The sequence below is a fragment of the Volvox carteri genome (assembly GCF_000143455.1).
Source record: "Volvox carteri f. nagariensis unplaced genomic scaffold VOLCAscaffold_18, whole genome shotgun sequence".
Classification (NCBI taxonomy): domain Eukaryota; kingdom Viridiplantae; phylum Chlorophyta; class Chlorophyceae; order Chlamydomonadales; family Volvocaceae; genus Volvox; species Volvox carteri.
The window spans coordinates 707,450-720,210 of NW_003307561.1; the positions used below are offsets into that span (position 1 = coordinate 707,450).

The 12,761-nt window shown below is 54.0% G+C and overlaps 2 protein-coding genes across 2 annotated transcripts; both read left to right on the forward strand.

The window, feature by feature from the left end:
• The first annotated feature begins 1,448 nt into the window (after positions 1-1,448).
• VOLCADRAFT_74585 (uncharacterized protein) lies at positions 1,449-2,633 on the forward strand. The gene is made up of 3 exons (XM_002950236.1): positions 1,449-1,545; positions 1,630-1,792; positions 1,877-2,633. The coding sequence occupies exons 1-3, from the start codon at positions 1,463-1,465 to the stop codon at positions 1,928-1,930; spliced, it is 300 nt and encodes a 99-aa protein (XP_002950282.1). The 5' UTR covers positions 1,449-1,462; the 3' UTR covers positions 1,931-2,633.
• Positions 2,634-6,361: 3,728 nt separating this feature from the next.
• Positions 6,362-6,652, forward strand: VOLCADRAFT_47269 (uncharacterized protein; the record flags this gene model as incomplete). The annotated part of the gene is made up of 1 exon (XM_002950237.1): positions 6,362-6,652. A coding segment is annotated over one exon (291 nt), but the record flags the coding sequence as incomplete, so codon positions are not given.
• Between the last annotated feature and the right edge of the window lie 6,109 nt (positions 6,653-12,761).

Here is a 12,761-nt window from a genome sequence, read left to right on the forward strand (position 1 = left end):
GTCAAGTTCAGCACCAGTCTGCTGATGTGTGGACGGCTTCGAACGACTCCTCAGCAAAAGCCCATAGCTATTAAGGTATACGGGTTCAAACGTGAAGAATTTTCAAACGATTGCATGTCCTCATCGTTCGTTAGTAGTGGACACTGTATTCTTGTACCGACATCAGAGAACAACGCGGGCTCTTCCGTTCCGATTTTCCCGGAGCAATTTTCTGTGAGCTATCATGACCTTAATTTTGCTGGCTTGTGATTAGCAGCTTCACAAAGTTCATTTGATGCCATCTTGGGTGTTGGGCCATCGCGGCCCCTGCAGGCCTGTCTATTACCTGGACAGGTCGGGAGCTGTTGGGGTGCAATGGAATATGACTGACCCAAAGGCTTACCGGCTCCTCTCTTTAACCATTACACCAATACGCGGACTATGACCCAAGTTTAAGTTAGAAGCCCTCGCCAGCAACATACTAACACCAGCTTACATTGCCGTACATGATGACATTAAGCTTCGGGCTTTACAGTGCTTTGCACAGAATGCACCTTGAATCCTTCCAGGTCCTGAGAACATGAAATCCTGATGGAGAAAAACTATATGTATTATTTTGTTGTGGACAAGCAAAGTGCTGTCAACAAGGACGGCAAAAACGACGCGGCCCTTCCCAACGATCCTCAGGGACCCATTCCAAGATGGGCAAATTACACCCGTGGCCTGCATCCTATCTGGCTTACTGCACAAGCGAGAACATTAGCAAAGGCTAGTTCGCATCGCGAATGTAAATCAGCACAAGCAGCAGGGAATGCACCAGGCTGATTGCCGCAGACCTAAGAAGTCGCAAAAGGAATGCACAGCCTAATGCAGCTTTATATGTTGGCGCTGCAGCCTCATGGTGTTCTGCTGTGTAAGCCATGTGATGGGACTAACAGCCAAATGGTTGAGCCAAGGGCAAGTGCCACCGTGGCCCCACAAAGGCTGTACGCAGCACTGCCCGTGGGTCACTCCTCGGACAACAAGCCTACTGACTTCCTGTCAGGCTCCTGTCCTGGCGACCATTGTCATCAGAAGGTCATGCATCAGAAGCCCACGCGGGTATTCCATGGCTGGCTAGCAGGGAAATTTTGCTTGAGCTAGGGTTTTTGCCCGCACTTGCTTACCAGGATAGCGCACTATCATCCCCCGGCTCCATCGCCGGGTATGGTTTCTGGAAAATTGGTGGTAACCTAGTACACAACGGCTCCCTAAATTGACATCCGTGCCACAGAGCGATAGCTTCACCTCAGTGAACGTTGACAGTGCGCCTGCATTAGCTTTGGACGTAAACTTGACCGCAGCTGAAGTTTGAGGTGGTTAATCCTTGTTCGGGCGTGGTACGGCATCATAGTTTGCCGTGCAAGAGAGGTAAATGGCTGAATTCCTATGAAGAAATATAACATTATGTTTAGCCAAATTCATAGCTCGCCAACGTGGAGGGATGAGCGCAGGAGTTGAGGCCCGTGCACTTTTTCGTGCGTTCCTGCGAGAAGGCCGCCGCTTTCCGAATTACAACATTCGCGAGTAGGAACTATTGATTGCAGTGCGATGATCGATGCATTAAACGAGCCCAGTGTTGTGACAATGGCCTCCTCCTACAACGTGCAGATACATACAGCGGCGTGCAAAGGAAGGCTTTCAAGAGGCAGCTTCAATTACAGATATTACGGCTGTTGATGCGCTGCTGCAGAGTGGGCGCCAGGAGCTGGAGGTCGTGAAGCGTCAGTCGTTAGTGTACCGGCTTTATGGCCGGAAAGTCAAGAATGTCCTGGTGAGCTCTTTGTCTGCGCCAACAAGCTACGTCCTATGGGTCTCGGGACGAGACACATATGTGTTGGTGACGCCATGCTCGCAGGAGTTGGACTTGGCGTTTAAGCCCGGGGTGAAACCAGGAGACATGAGCGCGTAATTAACGAACTCAGCGACACCAACGTGGCAGAGTGCGCGTTACCCTGTAGAAGCGGTCCCTGTGCAGCGCATTTGATGTAGTAGAATGAGGAGCAGCATGCGCATACGTACTAACCTATGGCAGCTGAATACAGCCATTATTGCTGCCGGTTCTTGGCAGCCGGTACGTACCAACCCTTTCCCAGCCATTCCCATTCAGCTTCAGCTTGGCCGCTATTTTAACGGGTATTTCCATGCTTTGACGAGGTTTGTTGTGTCCATTGTGGTTCCCTATTTCCCTATGGATTTAAAAACCTCTCCTTGAATCACCGAGCAGCTGAACACTAATTCTGTTGGTGGTCGCATGAGGGGTTGCAGTCGTCGAAGTTGAAGTTACTCGTTGGCTTATTGCTTGCCAATGAATGCCGTGTTTTTCTGCCCGTGAACACTTCGTCATAGTTCGTGCCCCATTATCAAGTAGGATCAAGTTGTGTATTGCTCTCTATACGCATGTATGTTTAGGCAACTGAGGAGCCTTGAATTAGGGGTCAGGTCTGTTTTCGAGCTGCAACTGTCGTAGTTGCAGCATGAAAGACCATGGAGGCGGGTACAGGTGTAGTTGAAGAGATCGCATTCAACAGGCATGGCATAGTTAAAGCACCGTGGATTGTTACGGAATGTGGGTAGCCTGGTTATTATGGCGCCTTTAAGCCTCTGTTTCCGCAGTCCCGCCCTCACACGCGAACATCCCGCTGTCGCTGTACAGAATTTGTTGCTTCCGTTAGTCGTTAATAAATAGTCAATGGTTAGCCTGTACCATATAATAACGGATAACATAGGAAATTAAGTGCCTGGTCCAACAGAAGAATTGCATCAATGCAATCGCAGCAACATGATGGACCGACAGCTCAGGTCAGTGCGTGCCTACGTGAATCCACTATGCTTGAATGATTACCATCAACCCGGCATTATAAGCAGCGCTTGTGTGCAGGTGCAACGCGCTGAGGGTGTCTTAGGGCTCGGCAGGCAAAATCCACCTGCAGCCAGGGAGGTTCAAGCCCCTCCATCACACGTTTCGTTGCCTGTGAAAAACAATGCTATTCTTCAGGAGTCGCTAGCTATTCTTCAGGAGTTCAGGGCTTTGGTTGATGCAAACACCGAGCAAGACGTACAAAAGACAGAAGGCTAGGAGATTTGGCAAAGAGATCATCTTATTTGTTTTTCATAGTCTATCCGCTGGTGCATGGCTACATTCAGCAAGTGGCGGTGACTCGCGACCTCCTTTTGTTTTGGGCACCTTTAGGTATCAAGTTAAGCTTTGGCTGAAGGCTAGCTGCTCATATGCCGCACACCGTTTCAAAAGTGATAAAATGATAGCAGCCGAATAGTGCCCAAGGTTTGCATGCTGTGCGGAAAGCGGTTGGCCTCAGGCGTCTGATGCAAAGCAGGCGCCAGATCATGAAGAAGCGACGTGCCGGAGCCGTTGCGTCGCCGGAGGTTGGACGGGGCAAGAGGCGGAAGGGAGCCGTCAGGCATGAGAGCTTAAATCAATCAATGCCTGCAAATGGTGAGAAACGTCCAGTGCGTGCATTCCTGTCCCCGAAGCGCTAGCATCATTATGCACGCTAACTGAAATATGTGCAGATGCCCAAGGGTGCTCGCAGCACGAAGGCTCTGGAGACTCGGCTGGGGGCCGTACTGTGGGCATGCAGCTCGACACTTCCTTGTTAGCAGTGCACGCGGAGCATGCAGACGCTACCATCGGGGCACCTGGCAGCCAGGATGCTTCCGGGTGTACTGATGATGAAGCTGAAACCAGCGACGCTGCGGATGAAGAGCCCAAGCTTCCGGATATCGAGGTTGCAACTGCACAGCTCGCCAAGCTAACGGGCATTTCACCCGAAACAGCTGTCAACGCACTCAAGGAGACCCAAGAGTCAGTCTTTCAGAACGCTGGTGGCACAGGCGGCTCCGCCTCTGCGCTGCTTACCACATGGTTGGAGGAGGCCCAGATATGGCTGGCCTGCAACATGGAGGTGCAGGATGAGATAGATGAAGTGCGCGTGGCCATGCAGGAATCGCTGCAAGAATACGAGGCTGCAAAGGCAGCGGATGATGTGCCCCTCACGGAGCGGCCGCCGGACTACCTGCGTGACCGCTTCCAACCCGCCTCCAGTGCCAGCTCTAGTCGTACGATGGGTGTTCCTGGCAGCAGCATCGTTAGGCACATCACGGCGTTCACATGCTACCGTGCCTTGTTCGCTGCCGGAAGCCACAAGGCGCCCCTCGTCAAGCTGGCTGAGCTGGAATGCAAATGCCATCGGTGAGGTCGTCTCTGCATTTCCTGTCCTTCCAAATCACTTGGGAAATTGCTTACCACAGAAATGGCTGACAGCATGGCAGCTGTTCTTTGATTATTATTATCATTTATTATATTCGTTGGCTTTTGAATGCCATAGGATTTCATTAGGTATCGCCCTTAAGAGGTGTTTCGCTATTGCAGGAGAATGCGTTGTTGTAAAACTAATGTTAACGATGTCGTTTAACCCTTGCACAGCTGGTATCCAAACAAGGGCACCATACGATTCTGGGAGGAGCTTGCGGAGGAGTGCACGGCTGCCGCTGTGGGGGCGGCAGATGCATCTGCGGCACTGAAGATGGAGGGCTGGGTAGGCTGTGACCAGGGCCCTGACGGCTGCAGCAGCTGTGCGGCGGCCCTTGGGAGGGACAGAAATGATGCCGGTCCATCCACGTCGGCGCAGGCGCTTGCACCCGTGTCATCGCCGCGATCAGTGATGAGCGCCCCAATCGGGAGTGCGATGTTGGCTGCTATGGCAGCTTTCGCGGCATGCAAGGCGCCAAAGGTGGAGGAGGACATTTGCAAAATGCCGACGGTCTCAGGGCAGATCCCGGACGTGTTTGCGGTCCTTGATGATCCGCCTTGCGATAATGGCGACTCAGACGCTGACTTTGTTGAGATATTAGATTCGGGCGCTGACTGTGGCCATGATCAGGCGTAGTTGTATGGGCGCAGTATAAGAAGTAATACGATGTATGCAAAGGCTGCTAGCAGCACGTAGGCGTCCCTTTGGTACTTCGTATACATCTCCTGTATTGGGGTTTAGCAACAGGTTCCATGGTGGCGAACTTTGGGGGCTGCTTGGAGAAATCTCGCTTCTTATGGCACACATCTTTTTGCGCGTCCACAGGATGTGCCGGGAAGAGGTGGGTTTAGTCACTGCCATTGTTGAACGGTCTTCATGCGATGACCCTCTCGAAGAACTGTACGGGTGTTACAACAGGGAAAAGGCTCGGGAAGGCAAGACAGTGCAATGCTCTCTTTGAGGGATACCCGCAATGGACTCCACATTCCAGTGAATGTGCGTCTCAGCTCCATTTGACAGTCCCATAGTCAGGGCAGTGATGGCAACGATGGCATTGCATTTGGGGTCAGAAGGTTTTTTGATGTACGCGTTTGCTTTAGGCAAGACGAGAGGCTTCAGGTGAGGATAGTGCATGCGAAGATGCTTGTGATTAGGGTTTCAGGTTTAACTTCAAAGGCCGTGCTTTTATGCGAATTTGTTATGCTATCGCACCAGCGTGTCACTACAATGGCGTTCACGTGGGTTGCAACCGGGTGAGCCTTTTTGCTCGTGTGGTCCCGTCCCAGGGCCCAGGGGAGGTTCACGCCGCTGCTGAAGTCGAAGGACGAATAGCGCAGGCGACACCGGGTATTTCGTGCAACGTGTTTGCCAGGCGGGTTTGCCAGGTGGGGGATAAGAATAACTATGGTTCTTTGCAAGGTACTCTTACCTAAGAAGAGTTCTCGACGCGGCGAAATTGATCCCCGGCCTGCTGACACTTAACCTCGCGCGTAGTAATCGCCTTGCACTAAAGCCAAATGGAGAAGAGCATTTACATTCCCTATAAGAAATGCACAGCTCGACTGCCCTGTAGGATGTTGCAGCACATTGGCGTCCATATCACGACAGCCAAGTGTACGGATCGATTGAATAGGATTCCTGCTTGACTGTTATATTTACATTACATGTTGATTTCATTGGCCGGAGCACGTTAGCCGTCTTGTAGCTTCTGTTGGCCACATTTTGTACCGGCACGCTCCAGCTAAATGGTCGTTGCGCGTTACGCGGTAACTCGCATGGGCTAACATCTTTAGAATTAACGGCTATACTGTAGGTGTGCCGACGTCTGCCTACTGTGTCCCACATTTTACGCTTCGATCTGCAGTATGACCACCGACAACCCCGACGCACTAGCGTCGCCATTATCCGTGATATGTCTCTTTTGGAGAGAATTTGATTTAGAAAGTGTTCGTACCAAGCTTGATGAAACCGGTCTCAAAGTTGCCGAACACCAGGAGGAGTCCATGCAGAACAGGCGTAAACTGGCCGAAGCCACTCGCGACTTTAAGAAGAACAATGAGGCCGTAAGCAAGACGGTTGGACCCCTATTAAAGCAGTATCAGGAGGAGATAGATCGTTTGACAAAGCGGGCAAAGCACGGCGAGACAGCTTTCCTCGACCTTTACCAGAAGCTCTATGAGGCGCCCGATCCGGCCCCCGCGCTTGCTATGGCATTTGAACATGCGACTCGAGCCACGGACCTTGAGGCACAGTGCAAGAAAATGGCAACGGAGTTGGCGGAATACAAGGCTGAGTCAGCGCAGATAAAGAACCAGGACCTCACTGTGCGAAAGCTGGAGGAGAAGGTCAGAGCCCTGGAGGCACACATTGAGGAGAAAGATAAGGAGCTGCAGGAGGTGCGAAAGAGCAGCACAGGGGGCGTTGAAGCGGAACACGGGGGGTTCGTAATACCAGTTGGGTTTCAACGAATTCCGGCGATGCTGCCGCTCCCGCTAGCCGAGAGGAATAAAGTATCAAGGAGTTTTGTGGCATCCCTATCGGTGCCTGGATCCCTAGCTCAAGGTTCATGATTGCCTGTTCCATGCCAAACGCATCCCCAGTTCCACTGTCACCTTCCGCCAAAGCACGCAATCGGTCCTTATGCAGGTGCGTCAGCGCGCAGTCGCTGAGGCGGATGCCGCGCGCGTAGCCGCCATGCAGAGCCGCGAAGCGGAGCTGGAGGCCATGCTGAGCCAGGCGCAGACCAACCTGCTGGCCATGCAGAAGCTCTACACGGGCGCGGAGAACCAGCTGTTTGCAATTCAGTCACAGTCAGAGGAGGAGCGGATGGGCCGGCAAGCGGAGCTGGAGCTGGCTTCTGCAGAGCTGGAGCGCGCCCAGGTGCGCACCGGGTTTACTGGATGGTGATGCCACGGTGGCGGGTATCTGCCGCGGTTGGGGAAGCGCTTGGAGCCGATGGAGGGGATGAGGTACAGTCTACTCAGCCACGGCAGCGATTGCGAGCATTAACATGCTTGACCTGCGTGGATGGCGAAATCTCGTTTGGGAAACGGGTTTCCCAGCCCTCATGGCAGCCCTCTGCGCCATGTGCCCATCCTTTCAGCGCCTGTGACTGGAGCACGAATAAATTACCGATGCGCCCGAAAATGTATGTTGCTTCTCTGTTTACTATGGGTATATTCTAGGAGCGACTGGTGGCGCTGGAACGTGAAAAGGAGACGCTGGTGGCGAAGCTGCAGCACGACACCGCCACGGCACCCAGCGGCGGCAGCCCAGGTGCTTTGACAGGGACTGCCGCAGCCAACCTAGAGGAGACACTGCGATCGGAGCTCGCTACTCAACGGGAGCTGGCTTTCAAGCTCCGAAAAGAGCTGGTGGGCGGGCCCTCTGTTTGTTGACGAGGCATAGGCAATATCTGGGATTCAGGAGTAATCACCGTTGCAGGGGTTGTAAAGCAACTAGCCCATCGAGGCGGTGACTCCTCAGCCAAGGCACATCTGGCTCATAAAGGAGTTTTGGAGGCCCTAACAAATTGACATTGAAGGCCAGGTGCATGTTTATCGCGACACCTACTCCACTTTACTGCAGGCAGCTGTACGTGCTGAGTCGGAGGAGGGGCGTGAGATGTTGGAGACTCGGATGGAGGGTCTCAAGGCCACGCTGGCTGCCACAGAACAGCACGCAGCGGCTCTGGAGGAGGAGCTGGCTGCACGACCGACGCAGTCGCAGGTAGATTTCCTGGCTAGGCCTGCGCAGACCCAAATCTCGTATGGAATTCTTGAGCTACCCTGAATACTCTCGTGGAAAACATGCGTTTCCCGTCATGCTCCGGGGAAGAACAGCAAGATTGTAAAAGGCCTCAATTTTGAGCCAAGAGACATAATTTATCATTGAGGTATCCATCGTGCATTTGTGCTCCTTGCAGCTTGATGTGTTGCCACCCCGTTTGCACTCAGAGCTCTCCTGACAGTCCGAGGTCGCTGATCCCCGGGCTGTCCTGCTGCGAACTCCATAAAGCCTTGATAGTCGAAGAAGCTTGCATGGCATGCAGAAGTGTATGTTAGTCCTTGACGGCCATAAACCGGGCTGCGGTTCCCCTGCAGCTGGAGGACCTCCGTGCCCAGCTGCGTGTGCTGCAAGCCATTGGGTACAACACGCTGGAAGTTGACGGGGACGATGATACATCAGCAGGGGCAGCGAGCGCGTTGAGTGGCGGCGGCGTTGCAGGCGCCAGCGGCCGCGGTATCGGATTGGGCGCGGCAGGCTCACTGGAGGCGATGCTGCTGTCCAAGAACCGCCACCTGGAGCACGAGCTAACCATGGCCAAATTGCGGGTGGTGGATGTGCGGCAGGAGGCCGATGCCGCGCTGGCGCATGCAGCGGAGCTTGAGGCACAACTGGCGGAACAGGTGAGGACCTCGTTTAGTTGATTGCTGGACATGGACAGGCTGATGTGGCGAAGCCAGCAGGTTTAAATGATTGTGGCTGTAGAAAAGCAGTCCCTGTTCGGTGATAGTTTGTTTTGCTCATCGTACACTCAGTCGTTCCTAACCTGCCGCATTCAGGTTGCTTTGGTGCGCCAGCTGGAGGAGGATCTTCTTGCTAGTCGGGCAGCTGAGGCGCGGCCGGCGGCCGGGGCCAGCTCAGTGGCGCCTAACGGTTCCGGGTCGACAGCCAATGTTGTGGGTGCGTACCGCAGTTCCAGACAAGCGTGTAGCCCCATGGCTCGTGTGATTCATGACATGTCCCCAGCGTCCCACAGAGCGGCAGAAGCAGCAGCAGCGGTATCGAAAACGCCCCAAAATGGCATCAGCCCGATACGTCAAAGCTTCGCGGCCCACCGGCTGCACTCTGCTTTCCGATTCCTCGCCTGGTGGTTGGCTGACGGTGTGCGTACGCAGCCGCATTACACGTGAGGAGTCAACGTATGGCCAGGGGCCGTCCCCTCTCCATGTAAATTCTGGCTCGCGGACAATCGCCATGATGCATATATAGCAGACATTTATCCAACTCTTCGCCTCCTTTCGTGTTTCCCAACCAGGGTTGGTAGCCTCTGCGAGTGGTGATACGGACGATGGGGATGCTAGCATGGTGCGCGTGCTGTGCGCACAGCGAGACCGGCTCCGTGCGCGCGCACATGACCTGGAGGAGGAGCTCACGCGGCTGCGTGCCGAACTGGCGGCCACCAAGAGCGCTGCGGCGGCGGCCAAAGCCGATAACATTGCGCTCGTGGAACGGTTGAGGTGAGGCGCCAGTGCGGATGTGCACATGCTTGGCGCTCCTGAGGTTTGAATTGAACTGCTGCTCTGTCTCAAGGCATTGCGTACGGCTAGTCGTATTCCATTGACTGCCGACTGGCCCTGGCTCGCAGGTATGTGCACTCGCGGACCGCGCCCGCTGGCGACGGAAAGGTTAAAGGAGGAGACTTGGAGGCGGGCGCTGAGGCGGAGCGCCGGTACGGCAGGATATATGACGAAGGCATCAACCCCTTTAAGGAGTTCAAGGAGCAACAGAAGGAGCGGCAGAAGAGCGCAATGGGTTTTGTCGATAAGGTGGATGCGGGCAGGACGGCTTGAGGGATTGGTGTGCCTGCTATCAGTTGCATGAAGGCAATGCGGCCTGCACATCTTTGTCCCACAGAAAAATTCATTCCTAAGCGATAAGTCCATCATTAGCTTTCATGTCGTGCTGACACGGGTGCCGTCTCTGATTGCTTCCTTGTGAATGGTGAACCGCTTTTTGTCCCATGCGTGCAGGCCATGTACATGCTGTCCCAGTTGGTCTACGGCAACTCAGCAGCACGCATGTTTGCGTTCGTGTACCTGGCGCTCATGCACGCGCTAGTGTTTGCGAGCCTCATGCGGATGACGCACCACTCCAGCAACCAGTTGTATACGCATACACAGGTGTGGTTGTGGTGTTGTTGGCGTGGGCGTAGGTCCTAACCCGGACTGTCTCAGGCAAAATAAATCCCATGTTGCCCGTATCCTTATATCATATTGAGACGAAAATATTTAGTCGTAGACACGTCGTCATGGCTCGCGGTTTGGAAGAGCGGAGTACCCGGTTAACCCTCTTAGCCCAAAACCTCCTGGAGCCGCGCTGACTTGGGGTTTGTGTGCTTTGCCTCTCAGGCCGTCCTCGATGACCGGCATGATACCACGGCAGCTATGCATGATGGAGGCATCCAACACGACCTGGTGCAGAGTCGACTGCCATGAACGCGGGTCTCGTCACGCGGCAACTGCAGCTAGTGCGACGGCTAGTATGTGTCGCTGCACATGCACGTTCATGAGGAGCCGAGGCTGAGTGGCAAGAGAATGGCATATATGCGCTGGGAACAGTGTTGCAAAGGCTTGCTACTAATGCACGAGGCGCGAGAACGCGATTAGCTATAGATGGCTTACGTACGCGAGTACAGAGCCTAGCGCTTCAAGTCCTGGAATTTTAGTTCACGATACATGGATGCAGTAGACGCAGCATGCAGACGCAGATCTACGGTCGCTTCAGCCGCGATCAGCAGCTCCACAATCTGCTTCATCGATTTGACCAATTCCATGGACGTGTATAGAGAGCAGTTGGGGAACAGGCTTTGACGGCAATGGAGGCAGGGAACTGGGGACACGACATGCAGTCCATGTCGGCCCACTGTGACTAAGGGAGGTGTTGCTGGTGCCATTGTGCGGTAGTGCAGGATGAACTTCTGTTACCTACTGCTGCCCGCGCCGACCCGAGCACACGTGGATCTATGCTATCTATGCTTTGGTGGCGCCATCGCATCAAGGGCCCTTACACTGCAGTAGAACACAACCCCAGCCAACCACGGCCGCGCGACTACGGCCCCTTCGGCCGCCACACCGCTACCGCGCGGCCGACAACACTCCCCCCCCAGGGGGCAACACGCGCGCGACAGACAAAACAAAACGCGAAACCAGAGGACGCCCAACGACCACCACAACAAACTCACACAACGGCGACCCTAACGTCCTGAAGCCCGAGCAAGGACACCGACTGAGTCCTACGGCGAAAGGCGCCCCCTACCAGGGCTCTCGAGGCCACGCTACTACGCTAAAAGAGCTGGTCTCCCCGCTTCCTGTCTCTACCATTCCTTGCACGGTCAGCCAGCACGTTCGAGTCGACAGAGCCATGAGAATACGGTTAAGGGGGACAGGAGCACAGAACCAGTCGACACGCTCCTTTACCCCCATGTACTCTTGCGGTATTCCGCTCCAAATATCGCACCCCAAGAAGGAAAACAGGGGTGGATTCCTTTCTTTATTTGTCATGTCGATTTCCAGTTAGGAGCTATGCGAGAAAGGAGCTCAGAGGCGGCACGCGTGTGGAGCAGCCGTTAAACTCCGCAACAGGGGGATTCCCGGTACGGGTCCTCCGACTTGATTGCCACGCTTAGGGTTCAGTAACGATTGGAACCATTACTGATGTTTTTAGGTCTCAGACTTGCCCCTTTGCGCTAGCGAGGCAGTCCTCGGCGTGGGACTCTGTCCTATAGGCAACCTGTACAGGCAATTAAGACATTTGTACACTTTCAGGATTGCCATCACGCCGGAAAAAGGGCTTGGGAAAGTCTCTTTCCAGTGCCATATCCGTTGCTATCTACTTGACGACACCACGTCAATGACCTTAGAAGCATATCCACAAATACAAGCAGTCCACAATGTACACACAGTGTGCTTAGGACGCAAACAATATAGTGTTACTAGCCTAGTACGGTTGGCGGTCAATATCAATGCTATGTACGTCCAGGTATAGCCTTGGCATTGGGTAGGAACAATAAAGAGACCCATGAACTTAATTGCTGGTCGTGCGCAAACCTGCACTCGCCTGCTCGAAGGGCAGCCGTACGTGGCTGTCGTACCGAAGCTTGAGAGTGGATAGTCGCATAGTCCACACTTGCGAACTAACGATAAACCGTGGCCCCTAAGGAAATACGCTTAATGCTTGCTGAGAGCTTCTGTCTTGGGGCCAACGGGTAGAAGGCTCTTCTTTGTGTGTCGTCTTGGCACTTGACAGCGAATCACGCTTCTCGGTCACGCACTGCTGTTGTTCCCGTAATAGTGCCAATTGATAGTAGTGAAGGAACTGTACGGTGCTGAGCTGTGGCAGCCTTTTGAGAGCTACCCAAACTCGGCGCCAAGGAGCAGCGGAGGCTTCTCCAGCAGGGGCCCTCCGGGGCCCCGTGGGACAAGCAAGATAATGACCGCAGACTGGGGTGCAGCTTTTTTATCTTTTGAGGAGCACGAATGAGGACACACTGCGCCTCAAGAGGTGAGGCATCAGACATGGTCGCGGCCTGAGTCGAACTTCCGCCCTTGTGTTGCGCAATAATTTGAGTAAAAGCTTGCCTTTTCATTTATTGTTGTCATGGTAACCGGTCGCCGTGCTTAAGAAGCGGAGTGTTCTGCCTTAAGGGTGTGCCCTACCCTCTCGACTCTGTAACCGAAGTTATAT

What these genes read in the sequence shown, in the direction of transcription:
- VOLCADRAFT_74585 (XM_002950236.1), top strand. Translation starts at nt 1,463, where the DNA reads ATGAGCGCAGGAGTTGAGGCCCGTGCACTTTTTCGTGCGTTCCTGCGA. An exon ending in CCGAATTACAACATTCGCGA is followed by an intron (nt 1,546 to 1,629) that starts GTAGGAACTATT and finishes TACAACGTGCAG; the next exon opens with ATACATACAGCGGCGTGCAA. An exon ending in GGAAAGTCAAGAATGTCCTG is followed by an intron (nt 1,793 to 1,876) that starts GTGAGCTCTTTG and finishes CCATGCTCGCAG; the next exon opens with GAGTTGGACTTGGCGTTTAA.